The 17,680-nt window shown below is 41.4% G+C and overlaps 2 protein-coding genes and 1 long non-coding RNA gene across 4 annotated transcripts; 2 read left to right on the top strand and 1 right to left on the bottom strand.

Annotated features, from left to right (window-relative positions):
• The first annotated feature begins 414 nt into the window (after nt 1–414).
• Nucleotides 415–2,616, top strand: LOC139389784 (uncharacterized). Its single transcript, XR_011629427.1, has 2 exons — nt 415–865; nt 1,413–2,616. It is a non-coding gene; the product is annotated as an uncharacterized lncRNA (long non-coding RNA).
• A 66-nt stretch (nt 2,617–2,682) lies between these two features.
• Nucleotides 2,683–11,717, bottom strand: LOC139389783 (ring finger protein, transmembrane 2). Of its 2 annotated transcripts, XM_071136731.1 has the most exons (10): nt 11,615–11,717; nt 11,270–11,349; nt 10,576–11,063; nt 10,177–10,253; nt 9,896–9,996; nt 9,005–9,158; nt 6,728–6,877; nt 5,665–5,730; nt 3,510–3,611; nt 2,683–3,267 (listed from the first exon to the last, which is right to left on the bottom strand). In XM_071136731.1, the coding sequence occupies exons 2-10, from the start codon at nt 11,314–11,316 to the stop codon at nt 3,133–3,135; spliced, it is 1,320 nt and encodes a 439-aa protein (XP_070992832.1). In that variant the 5' UTR covers nt 11,317–11,349; nt 11,615–11,717; the 3' UTR covers nt 2,683–3,132. The 2 variants fall into 2 exon arrangements, with proteins under 2 accessions (XP_070992832.1, XP_070992831.1); XM_071136730.1 differs by lacking the exons at nt 11,270–11,349; nt 11,615–11,717 and having other exon boundaries at nt 2,692–3,267; nt 10,576–11,242.
• A 47-nt stretch (nt 11,718–11,764) lies between these two features.
• On the top strand, nt 11,765–15,181 carry LOC139389999 (SREBF pathway regulator in golgi 1). The gene is made up of 5 exons (XM_071137082.1): nt 11,765–12,480; nt 12,684–12,840; nt 13,121–13,272; nt 13,553–13,666; nt 14,039–15,181. The coding sequence occupies exons 1-5, from the start codon at nt 12,388–12,390 to the stop codon at nt 14,120–14,122; spliced, it is 600 nt and encodes a 199-aa protein (XP_070993183.1). The 5' UTR covers nt 11,765–12,387; the 3' UTR covers nt 14,123–15,181.
• Nucleotides 15,182–17,680: the final 2,499 nt, after the last annotated feature.

Raw genomic sequence — 17,680 nt, forward strand, 5'->3', positions numbered from 1 at the left:
ACAGTGAAGTCCTGTACCAAAACCTGTCCGACTAGAGACTTTGCTATCAGATTAGTTCCACAAAATGTAATTCCTCAGTTTATTATGGGCGCATCGGTCTGTAATAGTGGATTGTTTCATATTTTAATTTCAACAAAGAATAACGTGTACAATGAATACAGTTTAAATGAAAATACACAATTATTAAAGAAAAAGGTTTATGATCCCGATTGTATACTTTCTAGGTACAGTACTCTCAAATGTATTATACGTATTATTTTACATCCTATGATTATTCAACTAGACCTCTCTTTGACCATTATATCAAACAAAAGCCTATGCGGATAAAATGAGACGACGGGTTTTTAAGAGTTAATGATTACCTCTCTCTTTTGGGAGAATATGATGTAAACCCCTCACACCATGTGACTCTTTAATCATGAATAATATAAGAAAGAGAGAGAGCGAAACAACACAGTCCAGATCTGATCCGTACAGTAAAGAGGATCATATTACCGATGAGTGGATAAGAGGAGGGGACAAGGACAGATAATAAATATAAATAGATTTTTTGAGAACATGTGCTGGCTCCCGATAGACCAGCCTCTGCCTCTACCCGGTGACTCGATTATATGTGCCCAAGGACCCTCACCATGCTCCGGGACCCAGTCGCTCGCCTCCCGCCTCCGGAGGATCGGGGACGAGATGGATAAAACCTGGACGGTTGGCTCTCGAGACAACAGATATTACGATAAATTGGAGTTTAATAGAAAAGTCTACTTTAAACGTTTTGTATGCACAGCAATACAAATCACCGTCCTCATGCTCTTTATCAGAAAGCGACACCTGTAGGTGCGAGACACTGCAAAGGCAAAACCAGCAACCGGTAAGCTTCACAGGTACGCGTCATCACTATTGCCACGTTCAAAACAACTGGGAACTCGGAAAAATACGAGGTCAAATCATGACGTCGGTAATCTTTTGGTCGGAAAGTCGGAGCATTAGAAAGAGGCCCGAGTTCCCGAGTTCGAATTCCGAGTTGAATGACCGTTCAAATGTATTTTTCTCAGTCGGAGCTCGTTTTTGTCCGAGTTCCCAGTTGTTTTGAACTCACTGAAGTCTGAAGTCGGAGACTTTCGAGTTCCCAGTTTCGAGTTGCTTTGAACGCAGCATATGAGTAAAGCAAACAAACTTGGTTGCGAGTATAGACGGTTGATTGTCAACTTTCCCCAACAATGTTCAGCAGGTAAATTGCGGTTATAAATATGTAACTATAGTTGGTGTAAGCTGTAGTTTATTTACAATTTGAGTATGTATAATTTAGTTATTCATAAGCAAAACTATGTTGGACTATTCAAAGATTATGAAAAAAATCTAAATATGAACTAAATGTTTATAATGCACTAACGTTTGAATTTATTTATCCATTTTAGATGATCCCGAAGAGGAGAGAAAGCTGTCAGAATATTTGCACTGAGAAAATGGATGCCAGCCAGTCAGCCCCAGAGCGCCGAGGTCCAGCGTGCACACTGACATGTCATCATGATAAACATGCCACACATGCAGCAAGACTGTTAGGAACAGGGATTTGAAAAATAAGGAATCTGACCAAAATCAAAGGACATATATTATTTGTACTTTATGTTGGCTAAGGAAAATGTTGTGCTTCTGAATTCAGGTGACATAACATTATGTCACAGAGATTGAGTAACATTTTCAATTCAAATAATACTTTAGGACATGTGGGTCTAAGATACAGTACTGCGTGAATACATTTCTCGGTTCGCTTTTCCCCCATTTATTAGATCATTCGACCCATTGCTTTGAATTCATTTGTATTCAGATATGAATTGACGTAACTTTTATCATCACTCTCAATGTCTGGCGGTTCTTCCGAGTAAGGAACGGTGATGTCATTCTCCCCTGACGGTTACCAAAGGAAAAACGTACTTATATTGCCCACGCAACTGTCATACGTTGATGAATTTACACTTGAATTATCGATGCACTATATACGATGTCAATTACCTAACTGAAATATCCTATTGGTATGCAAAAACATACATTTAAGAACGCGTGCAGCCTACTTTTAGGCGCATTGTCTCTTGTGATGAGCATTCTTGGTGCTCAGTGGAACAATTGCACTGTACTTGTTAGATAAGCTTCTGTAATAATAATAGACCATGTAAAGTCTGGGCTCTACCATCACTACAGATGAAAATCCATTTTGATACGATTTTTTTCCTACCGTTTTTTTTGTTTCTATAGTCATTTATTTTTATTAGGTGAATAATGCTGTGGGCTGTATCAAATATTGATGACTGAAGAAAGGGGAATACATAAACTGTTACATTTCTTGGAACTTTTGAAATTGTCTTGGGGGCTCAGCATTTTGTAGCAGAGTTCATGCAGATAATGTTAATGAAACCGTGCAAGAAACCATGTGCAAATATAAGGGCATGCTATTTATGTTTACAGTCATAAGCTGTTTTTATATATCACAAAAACTGTAGTTTTCAATTGCAGTGCTGAATCTGTGTCTTTTATAAAGAATGTGTTCTTTACATGCTATTTAAATATGTATTACATTGTGAATTCTGTGCTCAATCTAGGTAATAAAAGTTTGAAAAGTAAAAATGCATTCATGCTATCATTATTATACAATGAGTAATATCGTGACAACACAAAACATTAAATAAATGCTGAACAATACTGCATAAATCATGGTTTAATTGGAAAGTCTGATACACAATGAAAGACAACATAACCTGTGCCTTTTTCTATAAAGTTTTTGTATTTTAAATAATGTCATTAAACATAAGCTGAATCTACACTACAAACCAGGTGAAATGCATAAGTAACTAAATAAAACTAAATACATGAGCAAACAAGCAATTGTTGCACTGAGATACTACTATAGGTACCCTTTGCCAGAATACTAACCCATACCACATGGTGCTGGGTCACACTGACATAAGTTAATATTCTATTTCTTTGCAAGACATGGCTGAAGCCAAACTTAGACAAGCAGTGTGATAGGGATAGTGACAGCGGTGTAGAGAAGGTATAGTAACTGACTTGATACATTAATGGCATACTAAATTGGACTCCATAGTGCCCCCCAGTGTCTGGTGGGCATCTGGCCATCAATCACTAGTAGATCTGGACGTGGGCAGAGGTGGTGCCGTCCTTCCAGCAGTGCAGGGTCTCTATGACCGCAGATCGACACAGGGGGCACGTTCGCTCACGGTCGAACCACAGACACAGGCACTCCTCACAGAACACATGCTAGAGGGGAGAGAGACAGACAGACAAAATTAAGTTTAACGTTACATGCACTCCTTCACCCATGACATGACACTACTCTACTTACTGTCTACACCACAGATTGCCCACAATATCACACAATCAGCTGTTGGTAAAAAATGACAACCTGACACAAATGTAACATAGAACTCTTAGCAGTGAATAACATACTAGTGAGGATAGTAGCTAGAGACAGGGCCATGGGTTCATATATGTCCCCTCACCTGACAGAGAAGAACGATGGGGTCTCTGAAGTCGCCCTGACAAATAGCACACACGTCTCCGGCTTCACTGCACTGCTGGCTGCTGGCTCTCACACCATAACTCTGTGGGTGATAGAGCAGCAACTAGGTGGTCACAAAGAGACAAAGGCAGGTAGGCTAGCGGTTAACCGAAAGGCTGCCGATAACCAAACGTTTGCTGGTTTCGAATCCCCGAGCCGAATAGGTGAAAAATCGGTCGATGTGCCCTTTGACCAATGCACGTCAACCCTAATTGCTCCTGCACGTCGCTCTGGATAAGAGTGTCTACTAAATTACTAAATAATATATATATTTTTTAAATGTAAATGTTTACATTCCCATTCCATACAAGGTCAACTCAGTGTACAGTGGGGCAAAAAAGTATTTAGTCAGCCACCAATTGTGCAAGTTCTCCCACGTAAAAAGATGAGAGAGGCCTGTAATTTTCATCATAGGTACACTTCAACTATGGCAGACAAAAAATCCAGAAAATCACATTGTAGGATTTTTAATGAATTTATTTGCAAATTATGGTGGAAAATAAGTATTTGGTCACCTACAAACAAGCAATATTTCTGGCTCTCACAGACCTGTAACTTCTTCTTTAAGAGGCTCCTCTGTCCTCCACTCGTTACCTGTATAAATGGCACTTGTTTGAACTTGATATCAGTATAAAAGACCTGTCCACAACCTCAAACAGTCACACTCCAAACTCCACTATGGCCAAGACCAAAGAGCTGTCAAAGGACACCAGAAACAAAATTGTAGACCTGCACCAGGCTGGGAAGACTGAATCTGCAATAGGTAAGCAGCTTGGTTTGAATAAATCAACTGTGGGAGCAATTATTAGGAAATTAGGAAGACATATTAGGAAGACATACAAGACCACTGATAATCTCCCTCGATCTGGGGCTCCACGCAAGATCTCACCCCGTGGGGTCAAAATGATCACAAGAACGGTGAGCAAAAATCCCAAAACCACACCTAGTGAATGACCTGCACAGAGCTGGGACCAAAGTAACAAAGCCTACCATCAGTAACACACTACGCCGCCAAGGACTCAAATCCTGCAGTCCCAGACGTGTCCCCCTGCTTAAGCCAGTACATGTCCAGGCCCGTCTGAAGTTTGCTAGAGAGCATTTGGATGATCCAGAAGAAGATTGGGAGAATGTCATATGGTCAGATGAAACCAAAATATAACTTTTTGGTAAAAACTCAACTCGTCGTGTTTGGAGGACAAAGAATGCTGAGTTGCATCCGAAGAACACCATACCTACAGTGAAGCATGGGGGTGGAAACATCATGCTTTGGGGCTGTTTTTCTGCAAAGGGACCAGGACGACTGATCCGTGTAAAGGAAAGAATGAATGGGGCCATGCATCGTGAGATTTTGAGTGAAAACCTCCTTCCATCAGCAAGGGCATTGAAGAAGAAACATGGCTGGGTCTTTCAGCATGACAATGATCCCAAACACACCGCCTGGGCAACGAAGGAGTGGCTTCGTAAGAAGCATTTCAAGGTCCTCGAGTGGCCTAGCCAGTCTCCAGATCTCAACCCCATAGAAAATCTTTGGAGGGAGTTGAAAGTCCGTGTTGCCCAGCAACAGCCACAAAACATGACTGCTTTAGAGGAGATCTGCATGGAGGAATGGGCCAAAATACCAGCAACAGTGTGTGAAAACCTTGTGAAGACTTACAGAAAACGTTTGACCTCTGTCATGGCCAACAAAGGGTATATAACAAAGTATTGAGAAAAACTTTTGTTATTGACCAAATGCTTATTTTCCACCATAATTTGCAAATAAACCCATTAAAAATCCTACAATGTGATTTTCTTGATTTTTTCTCATTTTGTCTGTCATAGTTGAAGTGTACCTATGATGAAAATTACAGGCCTCTCTCATCTTTTTAAGTGGGCGAACTTGCACAATTGGTGGCTGACAATACTTTTTTGCCCCACTGTATATCTAATAATGTATACGTAGTAATATAACTCAGAGTGCAAGATCAGGCACAACCAGTTGACAGTTGAAGGTGTACTACTTTAGCTAGACATATTACTTCCATGGCTATAGGATAGTGAAGTGGGCTGCCAATTGACCCAGATACTTGTATTTACTAAAAGTAATAATTTCTCACCTGAGAACTGCAGAGAATTGCCATGGCCTTGCGTATGGCTGATACTCGTCCACAGAGGTCAAACGACTGAAAGATAAACACACACAGTCAAGGCTCTAGAATCGGGTGCATTACTGCAGGGATGGAAAAAAACCCTGCACCTCCAGCTTTCCAGGAACAGAGTTGGTGACCACTGAATTTTATCCTGAAAACATTACAAAATTCTAACTTATGACGTTCTTTCTAACTAACACAATTCTCTACTAGGTCAATATATTTTGGTTCCTTTTATATTCTTAACTGAATGAAATGTTCTATTCTTTAACCACTCAGTGAGGTGCAGTGTCCTGTCCCATTTTGCAACTTTCTGAGGGCACACATCTATGAACAACTATGACTAAATTTCTCCAGTGTCTCATCTCAACCCATAATACATTCAAAGCTGTAGCCACCCATGATGTCTTCATGCTTTAGCCAATTTATCATGCATTTCTTGCACATACACTACCCCCACCCACCCACATTTAGCAATCACAATACCAACAACTCCATTAAATATACAGAGTTGAATATAAATGAATATGACTCCATTGAACAGGCTACTCCAACAACATTGAATATAACTACCACCACCTACACATAAAGGAGTGTGAGTTATTTTAGCGCTACGTTACCTTGTAGAGGCTGTGGGTGAGTTATATTAGCTATACGTTACCTTGTAGAGGCTGAGTGTGAGTTATATTAGCGCTACGTTACCTTGTAGAGGCTGAGTGAGAGTTATATTAGCGCTACGTTACCTTGAAGAGGCTGTGGGTGAGTTATATTAGCGCTACATTACCTTGTAGAGGCTGAGTGTGAGTTATATTAGCGCTACGTTACCTTGAAGAGGCTGTGGGTGAGTTATATTAGCGCTACATTACCTTGTAGAGGCTGTGGGTGAGTTATATTAGCGCTACGTTACCTTATAGAGGCTGTGGGTGAGTTATATTAGCGCTACGTTACCTTGTAGAGGCTGAGTGAGAGTTATATTAGTGCTACGTTACCTTGTAGAGGCTGTGGGTGAGTTATATTAGCGCTACGTTACCTTGCAGAGGCTGTAGCTGATAATGAGCATGGCTCCTAGGAAGTAGCTGGTGGACGGGTCCTCTCCCATGATGTACTTGTACCACAGCTGGATGGGCACTAAGGCCCTGAACAACTGACTCAGCTCCTCTATCACCAGGTAGAACTTACCCTGCGACATACACACACATGGAGGACACTGATAAGACATTGGAAATGCATGTGATACATGTTTTATGTTTCATCTGAACAATGTCTGTGGTTTGAGATGGTGTGAAAAAGAGAAATACAGAAAAAAGAGGTTTCATCACAAACTAATTTTAATCTTCAAAGACAAGTGTATATTTCCTCAATATAGAGTCAGTTTTTCATTAAGTTAAGTAAACGGCCAAAAAGCAGCACATATAAGGCTAGCTCTAGTCCTATCTGTTGAGCAGCAGCACACTGCAAGCAACAAGCTCCAGCCTAAGCATGGCCACTGGCGAGGGCTCCGCAGGCTCTGCAGCTTCACAGCAGTAAAGGCAATTTCCCCACACTGCAAGAGAAACTGGCAGCCACACGGCTCTCTTCACCTGCTACCCACACAGTTCAGCCCTAGGCAAGTCAACCTTTCTTTAAGAGGCCACTCCTCCTCGCTCTCCAATGGATGCCACAGGGGAAGCCAGGAGGACAAGGCGACAGTACTCTTCAAAAATAAAAAGTTCCTGTTGTTGCTGTGTGTGTGGGAGGAGTGGGGGGGTTCAAAAACAGAAGGCCAACACTAACAGGAAATGGATTCCCAGTGGCATCACAGTATGTAAAATGGTTATGTGGATATCACTTGACAGAGATTAATCACTCTGGGTTGGAAACCCTGTAGCAGAGACACTGAGGGTGGGAGACCTCCGCAAGCAGGAAATTCATCTTTCCTCATTGTTGCCCCCCCTCCCACACACACACTGGATGTGTCAAACAAAAGCTGGACTCCAGCCAGAAACTTTGAGCCATGGCAGCAGTTCCAACACATTCTGGGACTTCCTGCTGGGTTTTTTTCATTAGTGACGCTGACCTCTCAGACTACCAATCAAAACCTAACCAGCAGTTAGGGTACGCCACTGTTATGAGTTATCCCCCTCAGCTGCTAAAAACATGTTTTCATTAAATCTTGCTTCAAGTGGATGCATGGATACTAGAAAATACATTTCCCTGGAGTGGAGTGCACTGACAGTGCCAACAATGTAGCCAGCCAAGGAGCAATGTTGAAGAAACAGCAGAGCAAACTAAATCAAATAATAAATCAATGTACATGAGTCTGGTGTGTATTTTTCTGTAAGGGGGGGGGGACCAGAGGATGGAGGCTGAGGTGGGGGTCGGTCGGTCGGTTTAGTGATTGCGTGGCGTGGGCTTCCCCAGCAGCCGAAAGTGAGGGGTAGTGGGAGCACACACACACACACACACACACACACCACAGTAATGGTCCAGCCCCAGGGAGTGATGACCTCACCCCTGCAGTCCCCCAGGATGAATGAGCTCAGTGGCAGCCGCCTAATTCTCAGATTGGCCTGTTTATTAGCCGAGTCAAAACCAATGATGTATATAAAACCTGGATTGCTGATTTTATGTATTGGCCATCGAGAGGCTTTGAAGCCACCAGTCAGCAATTGTGGCACTCCCCAGTAGGAGCAGCCGTCCATAGGAATTAATGGAATTCTACAGTATTTCAATTAAATGTTTCATGGTCAAAATTACATGTATTTAAATATTTGTTGTTGTAGTGGGGCCAGTGGCATTAGTAATCTCAAAAAGATATAGTTTAAGCAAACATTTTATATATTTTTAAAATATATGTTTAGCTCACATGTAATTTAAAAGTATGCATTAAGGTGTCTGTAACAGAATAAATGTGGCAAAAACAAATAGACATTAATAAATACATATCTATAGATTCCAGAATAGATTTTAACAACGGTATAGGAATACCAATATGGAGGCACGGTGGCCTCAACACAGCGCCCCCTATCAGTCATCTAGTGTATGTATAAATCACTTGTCAAAACATACTGTGAGCCCCAGGGGCAAAACCTGCATACTGATAGAACACATACAGATACACAATCACAGACACACACTCTTTCTGTGACCACAGGTTATTATAAGCAAAACTGTCATGTGGATAAGACATCAATACACACACTGCCACACTGTGACCCCAAGGACACGAGGGAAACTTTAATGAATATAAAACACACACTAGCTGTAACCCTGAGGATAACAGTAAAAACTTTGATGAATATAAACACACACTAACACAGGCTCTTACCCTGGATTTGAAGGCCAGGAGGATCTTGGGTAGAAACAGGATGAAGCACTTCAGACCGATTGTAAAGTACTTGAGAACAAAGTCGGTGATCCCCACCGCCCAGATTAGATCAAAGAAGTCAAAGCTGTTTATGTTGGGCTTTGCAAACACCAGACTGATTTTTTTTTTTTGGGGGGGGGGGGGGGGCAGAGATGAGACAGATTTCAGTACTTTACAGGTTGAGGTTTAATTGTGGATGAATGTGATACCTTATGTCTGGTCTTGTCTCTAATGGTTACAAGGGACACATTCATGGATCAACAGAGGACAGTAACAAAAATGAACAACATGACTAAAAATGTGGAGGACAAAACAAAATGGAGGACAAAACAAAATGTGGAGGACAAAATAAAATGTGGAGGACAAAATAAAATGTGGAGGACAAAATAAAATGTGGAGGACAAAACAAAATGTGGAGGACAAAACAAAATGGAGGACAAAACAAAATGGAGGACAAAACAAAATGTGAAAACAGGTGAAATGATAAACGAAAATCAATACTCACAGGACAAGAAGGCACATGGTAACATAACCTAAAGACAATGAAAATCATATTACAACAACAAAAAGGACAAAACTGAATGAATAAATTACCAGTCATACTGTATACAGATCAATGAGAAAGAAAATAATATCAGAGGTAAATGTCAATGTCAGCCAACTGTAAACCATTAGTCCTAAATATTGGGTGGTTGACAATGTTGGGTTTTTAGTGCAATGTAAGGTCTTCAGTGCAATGCAAGGTTTTCAGTGCAATGCAAGGTTTTCAGTGCAATGTAAGGTTTTCAGTGCAATGTAAGGTTTTCAGTGCAATACCATAAGAAAGAACCACAAGACATGGTTTTACCCTACCTGTTGTACAGCTCCTCAGCACTGAATGTGTAGTAGAGATACACTATGTTTCCAGATAGGAACATGATCATCCAGAGAGCTACAACCACAGACCTCTCCTCCTGATATGCACAGACAGACAAATAGTAAATAATCAAATGCTTTACTAATCACCAATGTACGCATATTCTCACTTTCTCTCGGGCTAGCTATTTACATAGATCGATAACACTCAAATAATGTTTATAAAAAGTATCAGAGTTATGCTCTCATATCAAAGTTGTACAAAAGGTGAAAATTACCCGTAGTGACACCTGGTGCTTGAATGATGAATTGGCGAAGGCAAACGTGCTGGCCATCCCAATACAGACAGCAATACCTACCAGAGAGAAACAGAGAGTTACCAGTCAAGAGTTACCAGTCAGTCACACACAGTATCTGACACGTCCAAAGTTTCCTTATTCTACTTAGTCCACAAAACGACCGACTCCAATACTATACAATTACCAAGCAACTACTAACAAAAACATTGTCATTAGTGTAGTCTTTATATCAGTCTAGTATATCTGTGTAGTATTTATATCAGTGAGGTATTTATCAGTATAGTATTTATTTCAGTGTAGTATATCAGTGTAGTATTGGTGTTACTACACACGTGTAAGAGTCACTTTTTTTTAATTGCGATCTAAAACCAGTCTTACCGAGCTTGTGCTGAAAACACACTTTAGCCAGGAGGATCAGGATGAACGGGAACCCCCTCTGTAGCCAGGTGACTACAGGCTTCAGCTCTGACAAGGCCGGAGCCGGTGTAGAGGGGTCTTCCGAGGCCTCCTCCCTGTTCCCATGCCTCTCTCCGGATGTACGGTGCTGTAGTGGTTGGTGGAAGTGGTGGTGGTTGTGATGATGGTGCGGGGGCGGGCGGGGGAGGTAGGGCCCACACTCAGAGCGGTGTGGCCCCCCTTCCTCCCTGGAGGAGGCAGTCATCTGGATGAAGACGTCTGGAGGAGTCCCCAGAACAAGACCAGCCGCCTGGAAGTTTGCGGAGGGCACACCAGATCCCGAGGGAACCCCGACCCCAACCAGGCCGGAGAAGAGCTGCTGGGGGGAGGTGGGCGAGTCGGGTTTCAGGCAGTCAAACACACCTCCTTCGTCCAGGCTGCTTTCTGATCCAAGGGTTTGGCTACGGCTCCTGGAGAGCAGAGAGAGGATAAGCTGCATCTTTTGACAGTTCAAAGACTGTTGTCTATTGTTTATTTCTTGCATTGCCTTTCAATGGATTTGGCTCCCGAAGTTAACCAGTTATATAAATATATATATTCAATCCTCTTTAGTGCACAATTTCAGGTTGTGATGATGAACCTGCAAATGCCTGTGTCCTAGGACGTGAACTCAAACCTTTCAGAGGGCATGCCATCCGTGTTGCTGCTGTGTCTTCTCTGCATGGCACATCCAGTTCATACCCGAGTGATCCAGGGCTATGGTGGGGTGCAGACAGACACACAGACTGCAATAAGTGAATACAAGTACAACGCCGCAAGGAGAGTATCGATGGTTGGATAGATTTTATTGCAACAATTAGCTAACCGCAGATAGCTAACGCTAACTAGCTATGATGGTTTGCAGTCGCACCATCACGCCACCATTTACATGTACAGTACAATGGTTTACTGGTTTCTCTATTGCATGATTTATATGCATGATTCTTAGTTAATATTTGTCCACGGCAATTGTTGGTCTCACCTGAATCATCGTTTTGTTTATTCTTGTCATTCCCATGTAGTTATTTTGCCTACACACCCCTGCGGCTTGCCTGGCCTGGCTCGCGACGATGTTTTTCCTGTATGACGTCAATGACATTCAACTCCGCCAATCAGCGTTCACTTTCCCACCACACATCCGTGTTAGGGAATTGTTTTGATGGTGGACGTCAGATTTCATGGGGAAAACGTTGCTTATTTTCTAAGCTTTCTCGGTCATTTATCTGAAGGCAACGTCAACAATATATGTTATTTGTCAGTAGGGGTTGTTTTGTAGAGTTATAGCCAGCTAACTAGCTAATGCATCTCACGGCAGGTAACGTTAGCTAGCTAATGTTAACTGTCAGTCTAGCTAGCTGGGTGAGTAGTTAGCCTAGCATCGTTAGCTTGTTTCCAGCGACGCAGGCTAACAAAGCAGTCTTTATCTTAAACGGCTAGCGAATGTGTACGTTACTTTGTAGCTACCTAACTAGCACAGCTGTGGTCCTTCTCTACAGCGTATTTATATACAGATAGCTAGCTAACGTTATTTACCACGGTTTCTTGCCTAGCTTTGCTAACTAGCCAGCAAAATGGGTTAGGTTGTGGTGTTGACCAAACGAAGCTCAGTTATTGAACGTGATTTCTAAACTGCCAATCATAACCAGACACCCCAGTTGAACCAGAAATGTCTAGCTACCATATGGTTTATCCAGCTAATATTATCTAGTTAGCATTGCTGCAATCCAATCAGGGATCTTCCAATAACGTCATGCCATGGTGCTAAGAAGGTTACTGAGAAAACGTTGGGTGCTAGGTGTGGTGTTTGGACTGTCTTTGATCTACTTCCTAACCAGCACCCTGAAACAGGTATTTAAACTCTTGACATCTCATGTTTATATTTAGTCCACAGAACACAGATTTATGAATACATTTGATTGATATGAGGTCCAGCTCTAGGCAATACTAGTTTGTCAAACCACACCTGACTATCTATCTGTCATGCAGCAAGGTCTTGACTTTTGGCTATACAAGATGTGTGTGTGAGATATATATTGTGATCTGTTATGCAGGAGGAGAGAACCATACGGGATCGCAACCTGTTGGAGGCCAGGGACCCGGATCACCGGATCCCATGGAAAGTCAGGTTCAACCTGGGCAACAGTAGCAGGCAGATCACTCAGTGCCGGAACTCCATTCAGGGCAAAACTCTGCTCACAGATGAACTGGGTGAGTTATGAACCTAACTGGACTCATTCACTCACTTGTTATCCCTTAGGGAATAACGCCTCTTTCTCCAACAGTTTTTTTTCTGTGATTCCTCACAATCTCCTCACCTTCTTTTCAACCGTATTTGAGAAGAATGCCCAAGGTCCCTCCCCTCTGTTCTTCTTCCCCAATGCGTTTTAAGGAAAGATGATGTGAGAAAAGCCCCTATCATTGAGGTATTATAAAATACCACTTCAATATTCAAGTCACTAATCCATTGTACATGTGAATGTCCCCACAGGTTATGTGTGTGACAGAAACGATCTGCTGGTGAATGGTTGCTGTAATGTCAATGCCCCCAGCTCAAGACAGTACATTTGTAAAAGCTGTCTGGCCAACGGCTGCTGCAACATCTACGAGCACTGTGTGTCCTGCTGCCTCCAGCCTGATAAGGTATTCAAGCTGTGGCACTGTTGTTGAGCTGCATCCAACAGCAAAATGTTTTGTTCCAAATGAGAATTTGCATCTTTTGCATGTACATCTTTTGGGTGCATGGCTTTTCGGGCAATGGAGTCAGATCTCTATCTTACCCTGACATCTTTAACTTTACGTTGTTTTCATCTGAACCTTTTGCAGTGGTTGTGTTATGACTAATCCATGTGAGATGTACCAGATTTTGATCTGACTGTTGCACCTCTACTCCTATCTCTTTCTCATATTCTCTCCTTCTCAGCAACCTCTTCTAGAGAGTTTCCTGAACAGAGCTGCAGATGGCTTCCAGAACCTATTCACAGCCGTGGAGGACCACTTTGAGCTGTGTTTAGCCAAGTGTCGGACTTCATCGCAGGTAGGTTGAGTTGTCTACATGAAACAAACAAGGATAACCTTGCCCAGATTCACAAAACACTTCTTACGCAAAAATGTAAGAAGCTTCTTAATAAATAAGAAAAAAATAAGTTAGTTTGTAAGTGCAATTCTTCAACAAGATTGAATGATTTTCTTATGAAGCTTCTTAAGATGTTTGTTGCTAGGCAACTGATTTAGCTAGCATTTATCGAAAAAATGGCAGTTAATGAGAAATGTATTCTTAAGGTTTTGTGAATCTGGGCCCATTTCTCTGATCACTCCCTGACCCTACCCACATCCTGTCATGCAGAGATGGCACGAGAGATTGATGTAAAACATTCTAATGGTTTACCCTCTCTTTTTGCTCCTGAAGAGTGTCCAACATGAAAATACCTACAGAAATCCACAAGCAAAATACTGTTATGGAGAAAGTCCACCCGAACTCCTGCCTATATGATTGTTTGGACCTACGATACTGTATATAAACTAATAACGGTGCTCTGGGACCTACGAGACTGTATTGAAACTAATAATGGTCCTGTGGGACCTACGAGACTGTATAGAAACTAATAATGGTCCTCTGGGTCCTACGAGACTGTATAGAAACTATTAATGGTCCTCTGGGACCTACGAGACTGTATAGAAACTAATAACGGTCCTCTGGGACCTACGAGACTGTATAGAAACTAATAATGGTCCTCTGGGTCCTACGAGACTGTATAGAAACTATTAATGGTCCTCTGGGACCTACGAGACTGTATAGAAACTAATAACGGTCCTCTGGGACCTACAAGACTGTATATAAACTTATAACGGTCCTCTGGGACCTACGAGACTGTATTGAAACTAATAATGGTCCTCTGGGTCCTACGAGACTGTATTGAAACTAATAATGGTTGTCTGGGACTTACGAGAATGTAAAAATAACTAAGAGTCCAACTAAGAGCCAAGAGACACACCTTGATACTCCGTGGGAAGACGGGATTCCCCTTCATCTTGTGTCGACATAATGGCCTTGAAACGTCTGACACCATACGGTGCTTAACAGATGGGAGCCACCAAGAACACCAAACCCTGTATAGAGGGGATTTGACTGACAATAACGGACGCCATGTTGAACCTTTTGATAAAGTAATGAGAGTAACAGTCTCTACATATGGCTCTGAAGAACACTATCGTAACCTCACAACAATGGACAAATACTGTATGTGATATAGCTATATTATATACACTTCATAAGTGCATAGCTTCATAACTTCATCAGTGATGATCATCAGGGCTCATTAGACCAGTTAGGATTCACCTCATGCTGCCATTGTTCCACATTATGGTCATGTTCATTAGGGCACGCAACAGAAAATGTTTAAAAATGTTTGAGTCTCACATGTTTTAGTCTGTTCGGTGCAAAATGAACACGACCCATGTTATAAAGGTCTGTATTTAATGCCTGACGATATACTGAAGGTTGTTATTGGTTGTTTAGTCCTTATTGTTGAATATAAAAACAAACTATAAAGAATGTGTCTACTTTTGTGTGTAGTGGTGCATGAATATTGACTGACTGGTTATTTAATAAAGTGACTGAAAGTTATCGGCTCACAGTTTACATTGCGCAGACCCTTTCAGAATAATTCTCAGTATTTTATTAAATAAGTTGATGTATTTCACACTATGAAAGCATTCTATATATTGGATAATGTTTATCGGGGATCAGAGCTGTATCAACAAGAATTGGCATATTTTAATATACAGTATGACAAAATGAAAACTTTTTAAACATCTTTTAGTTTTTCACAAAGTGGGGGATAAGAAACTTGGACAGTCAATCAATTTCAATTTCAGAAGTGTTTGATGAGCTTGAAGCATCTCGCTTGATTTGAAGAAGGGGCTTTCAGTGGTTGTAATTTATACACTATGTAGGGTGCAGGTATATTTTTATTTTATTTAGTTAGTTAAGAACAAATTGGGTTTAACTGCCTTGTTCAGGGGCAGAACAACAGATTTTTACCTTATCAGCTCAGGGATTCGATCTAGTAACCTTTCGGTTACTGGCCCAATGCTCTAACCACTTGTCTACCTACCTCCCCACTAGGCTACCTGCCGCCCCTATATAGAGTGCCATTTGGGATGCACAGTAGCCCTCTGCAGATATAATCATTCTCCATTCCTTTAAATGATCCACTTGGGGAACATAGCCAGAGCTAAACAATTAATCATCCTGAAGGCTGTGAAAACAGAATCTGTCTTGTAATTAGAAAATATATTAAGGTCCTGACAAATGTTCATTCATGGCTATTTGATTAATGACTGTCACATGGGAAGGGAACACAGTGTAGGCCTGTCCACTAAGTATGCAAACTGTTTCATTTAGCACAAACTATTAGAACTATGTCATCATGACACTGTTTGGCAATGGTATTATTATTATTATTGCAGAGCTTTATAAGAAAACAGAAATGCTGTTGCTGTAGTCAAGATAGACATGAGCTGGTAATATGCTGAAACTTTGTACTAAAAGAAAGCATCCATAACATTTGAATAAATAGCATTTAAGATGAATAAATACATTAAATTCACCAAATACATGAATATTATAATAAATAAAATATAATTCAGTGATTTATAGAATCAATGGTATTCTGGAATCCACTACAGACTCCACCCAAACAAGGAAGTCCCGCGACTCCTCCAGCAGGGTAATGCTCCACCGCTTCCTCTGAAAGGGGGGCTTGGGCATCTCGGGATGGGCTGGCTTCTGTGTGCAGTCAACCCCAATGGTTATCTTCAGACAGGCAGATAGCCTCCCCACCATGGTAACAGAGTCATTCAGGTTGTTGTGCATTGATATGTGATCTGGGTTCAGGTCACTCTCTTGGTCCTTGAGGACTTCTTTCAGGGCCTTGCCAATGAAGTGTAGCCCACACTGAGCTCTCTCCAGAGGGGAAGGTGAGGTACTGTTGAGGTCCAGATCTGGGAACCCCTGGGCAAAAGGTTGGTTCTGTCCATTGGCTGCCATCTGTGGAAAAAAATATTTGAAAATAGACCATAAATATGTACTCTGACATGATGGAATGTCTTCAGTACATTCTGTTTTAAGTAAATGTTTTTCAGTTGTTATTTATCATGGACAGAATGTCTCAGTTAAATAAAGAGGGAAATTAATATCCCAGTAACAACAGTTGGTATTTTGACCCATGAACTGACTTGTCTTTCTCCAAATTGGCAGAAAGGAAAACGTTGGAATTTGCGTGGATCAATAAGTAATGAACTGAAAGGATCATGATGGGACCCAAGGGAACAGAACAGTAGTAATTGTGCAGGTACAGTATGTAAGTAAACACGGTTACTAAAGTCAGTCAGTAGGCAGGTTTCTATTGACCCAGGTTTATTCGACAAAAGCAATGTTGGCAGAAAAATCACGTGTAATGGAAACGGATGATTGGAGACATTTTCTAAAGATGGACAACATTTTTATCCTTTTTACAGGTGGATTTTTCTTTTGTCGAACTTAATTGCGACAAATGACGATGGAAACAGTTTTTCTAATAAATGATGATTGCCGATTACTTTTGAAGGTACGTGTTGTCATCATGTAACCACAACTTTCACTCCACATGTCATTCTAAATGCGTAATGCTGGCAAAATACTTTTTTTTTAAACGGGGGGTTTGAACTGCATCGCCTTGCTTTTCTGGTTGGCTGGTAAGTTTCAACATCCAATTATTTCAGATCTTCATGAGGGTAAATTTCACCATGGCACGGACCTTGGCGATACGTTGGCACATGATAATTATTATATGACACACATTAGTAAATTATTGCATTCTATCCAGGCTGGCTTTCGCGGGGTACCTGAGGCATGACACGGATAGGTGGGAGGGCATACAAGCTGTCTCCAATTTATTAATGCGCAATTTGTCTAAATGAGTAACGGAAACACTTTAACCACCACATTTTTATTCGAAACTTCACGCGCCTGCGTAGCTTCAAAAGTATTTCGCAATTTTTAGGTGAC

The sequence above is a fragment of the Oncorhynchus clarkii genome, chromosome 30 (genome assembly GCF_045791955.1).
Source record: "Oncorhynchus clarkii lewisi isolate Uvic-CL-2024 chromosome 30, UVic_Ocla_1.0, whole genome shotgun sequence".
Taxonomy (NCBI): domain Eukaryota; kingdom Metazoa; phylum Chordata; class Actinopteri; order Salmoniformes; family Salmonidae; genus Oncorhynchus; species Oncorhynchus clarkii.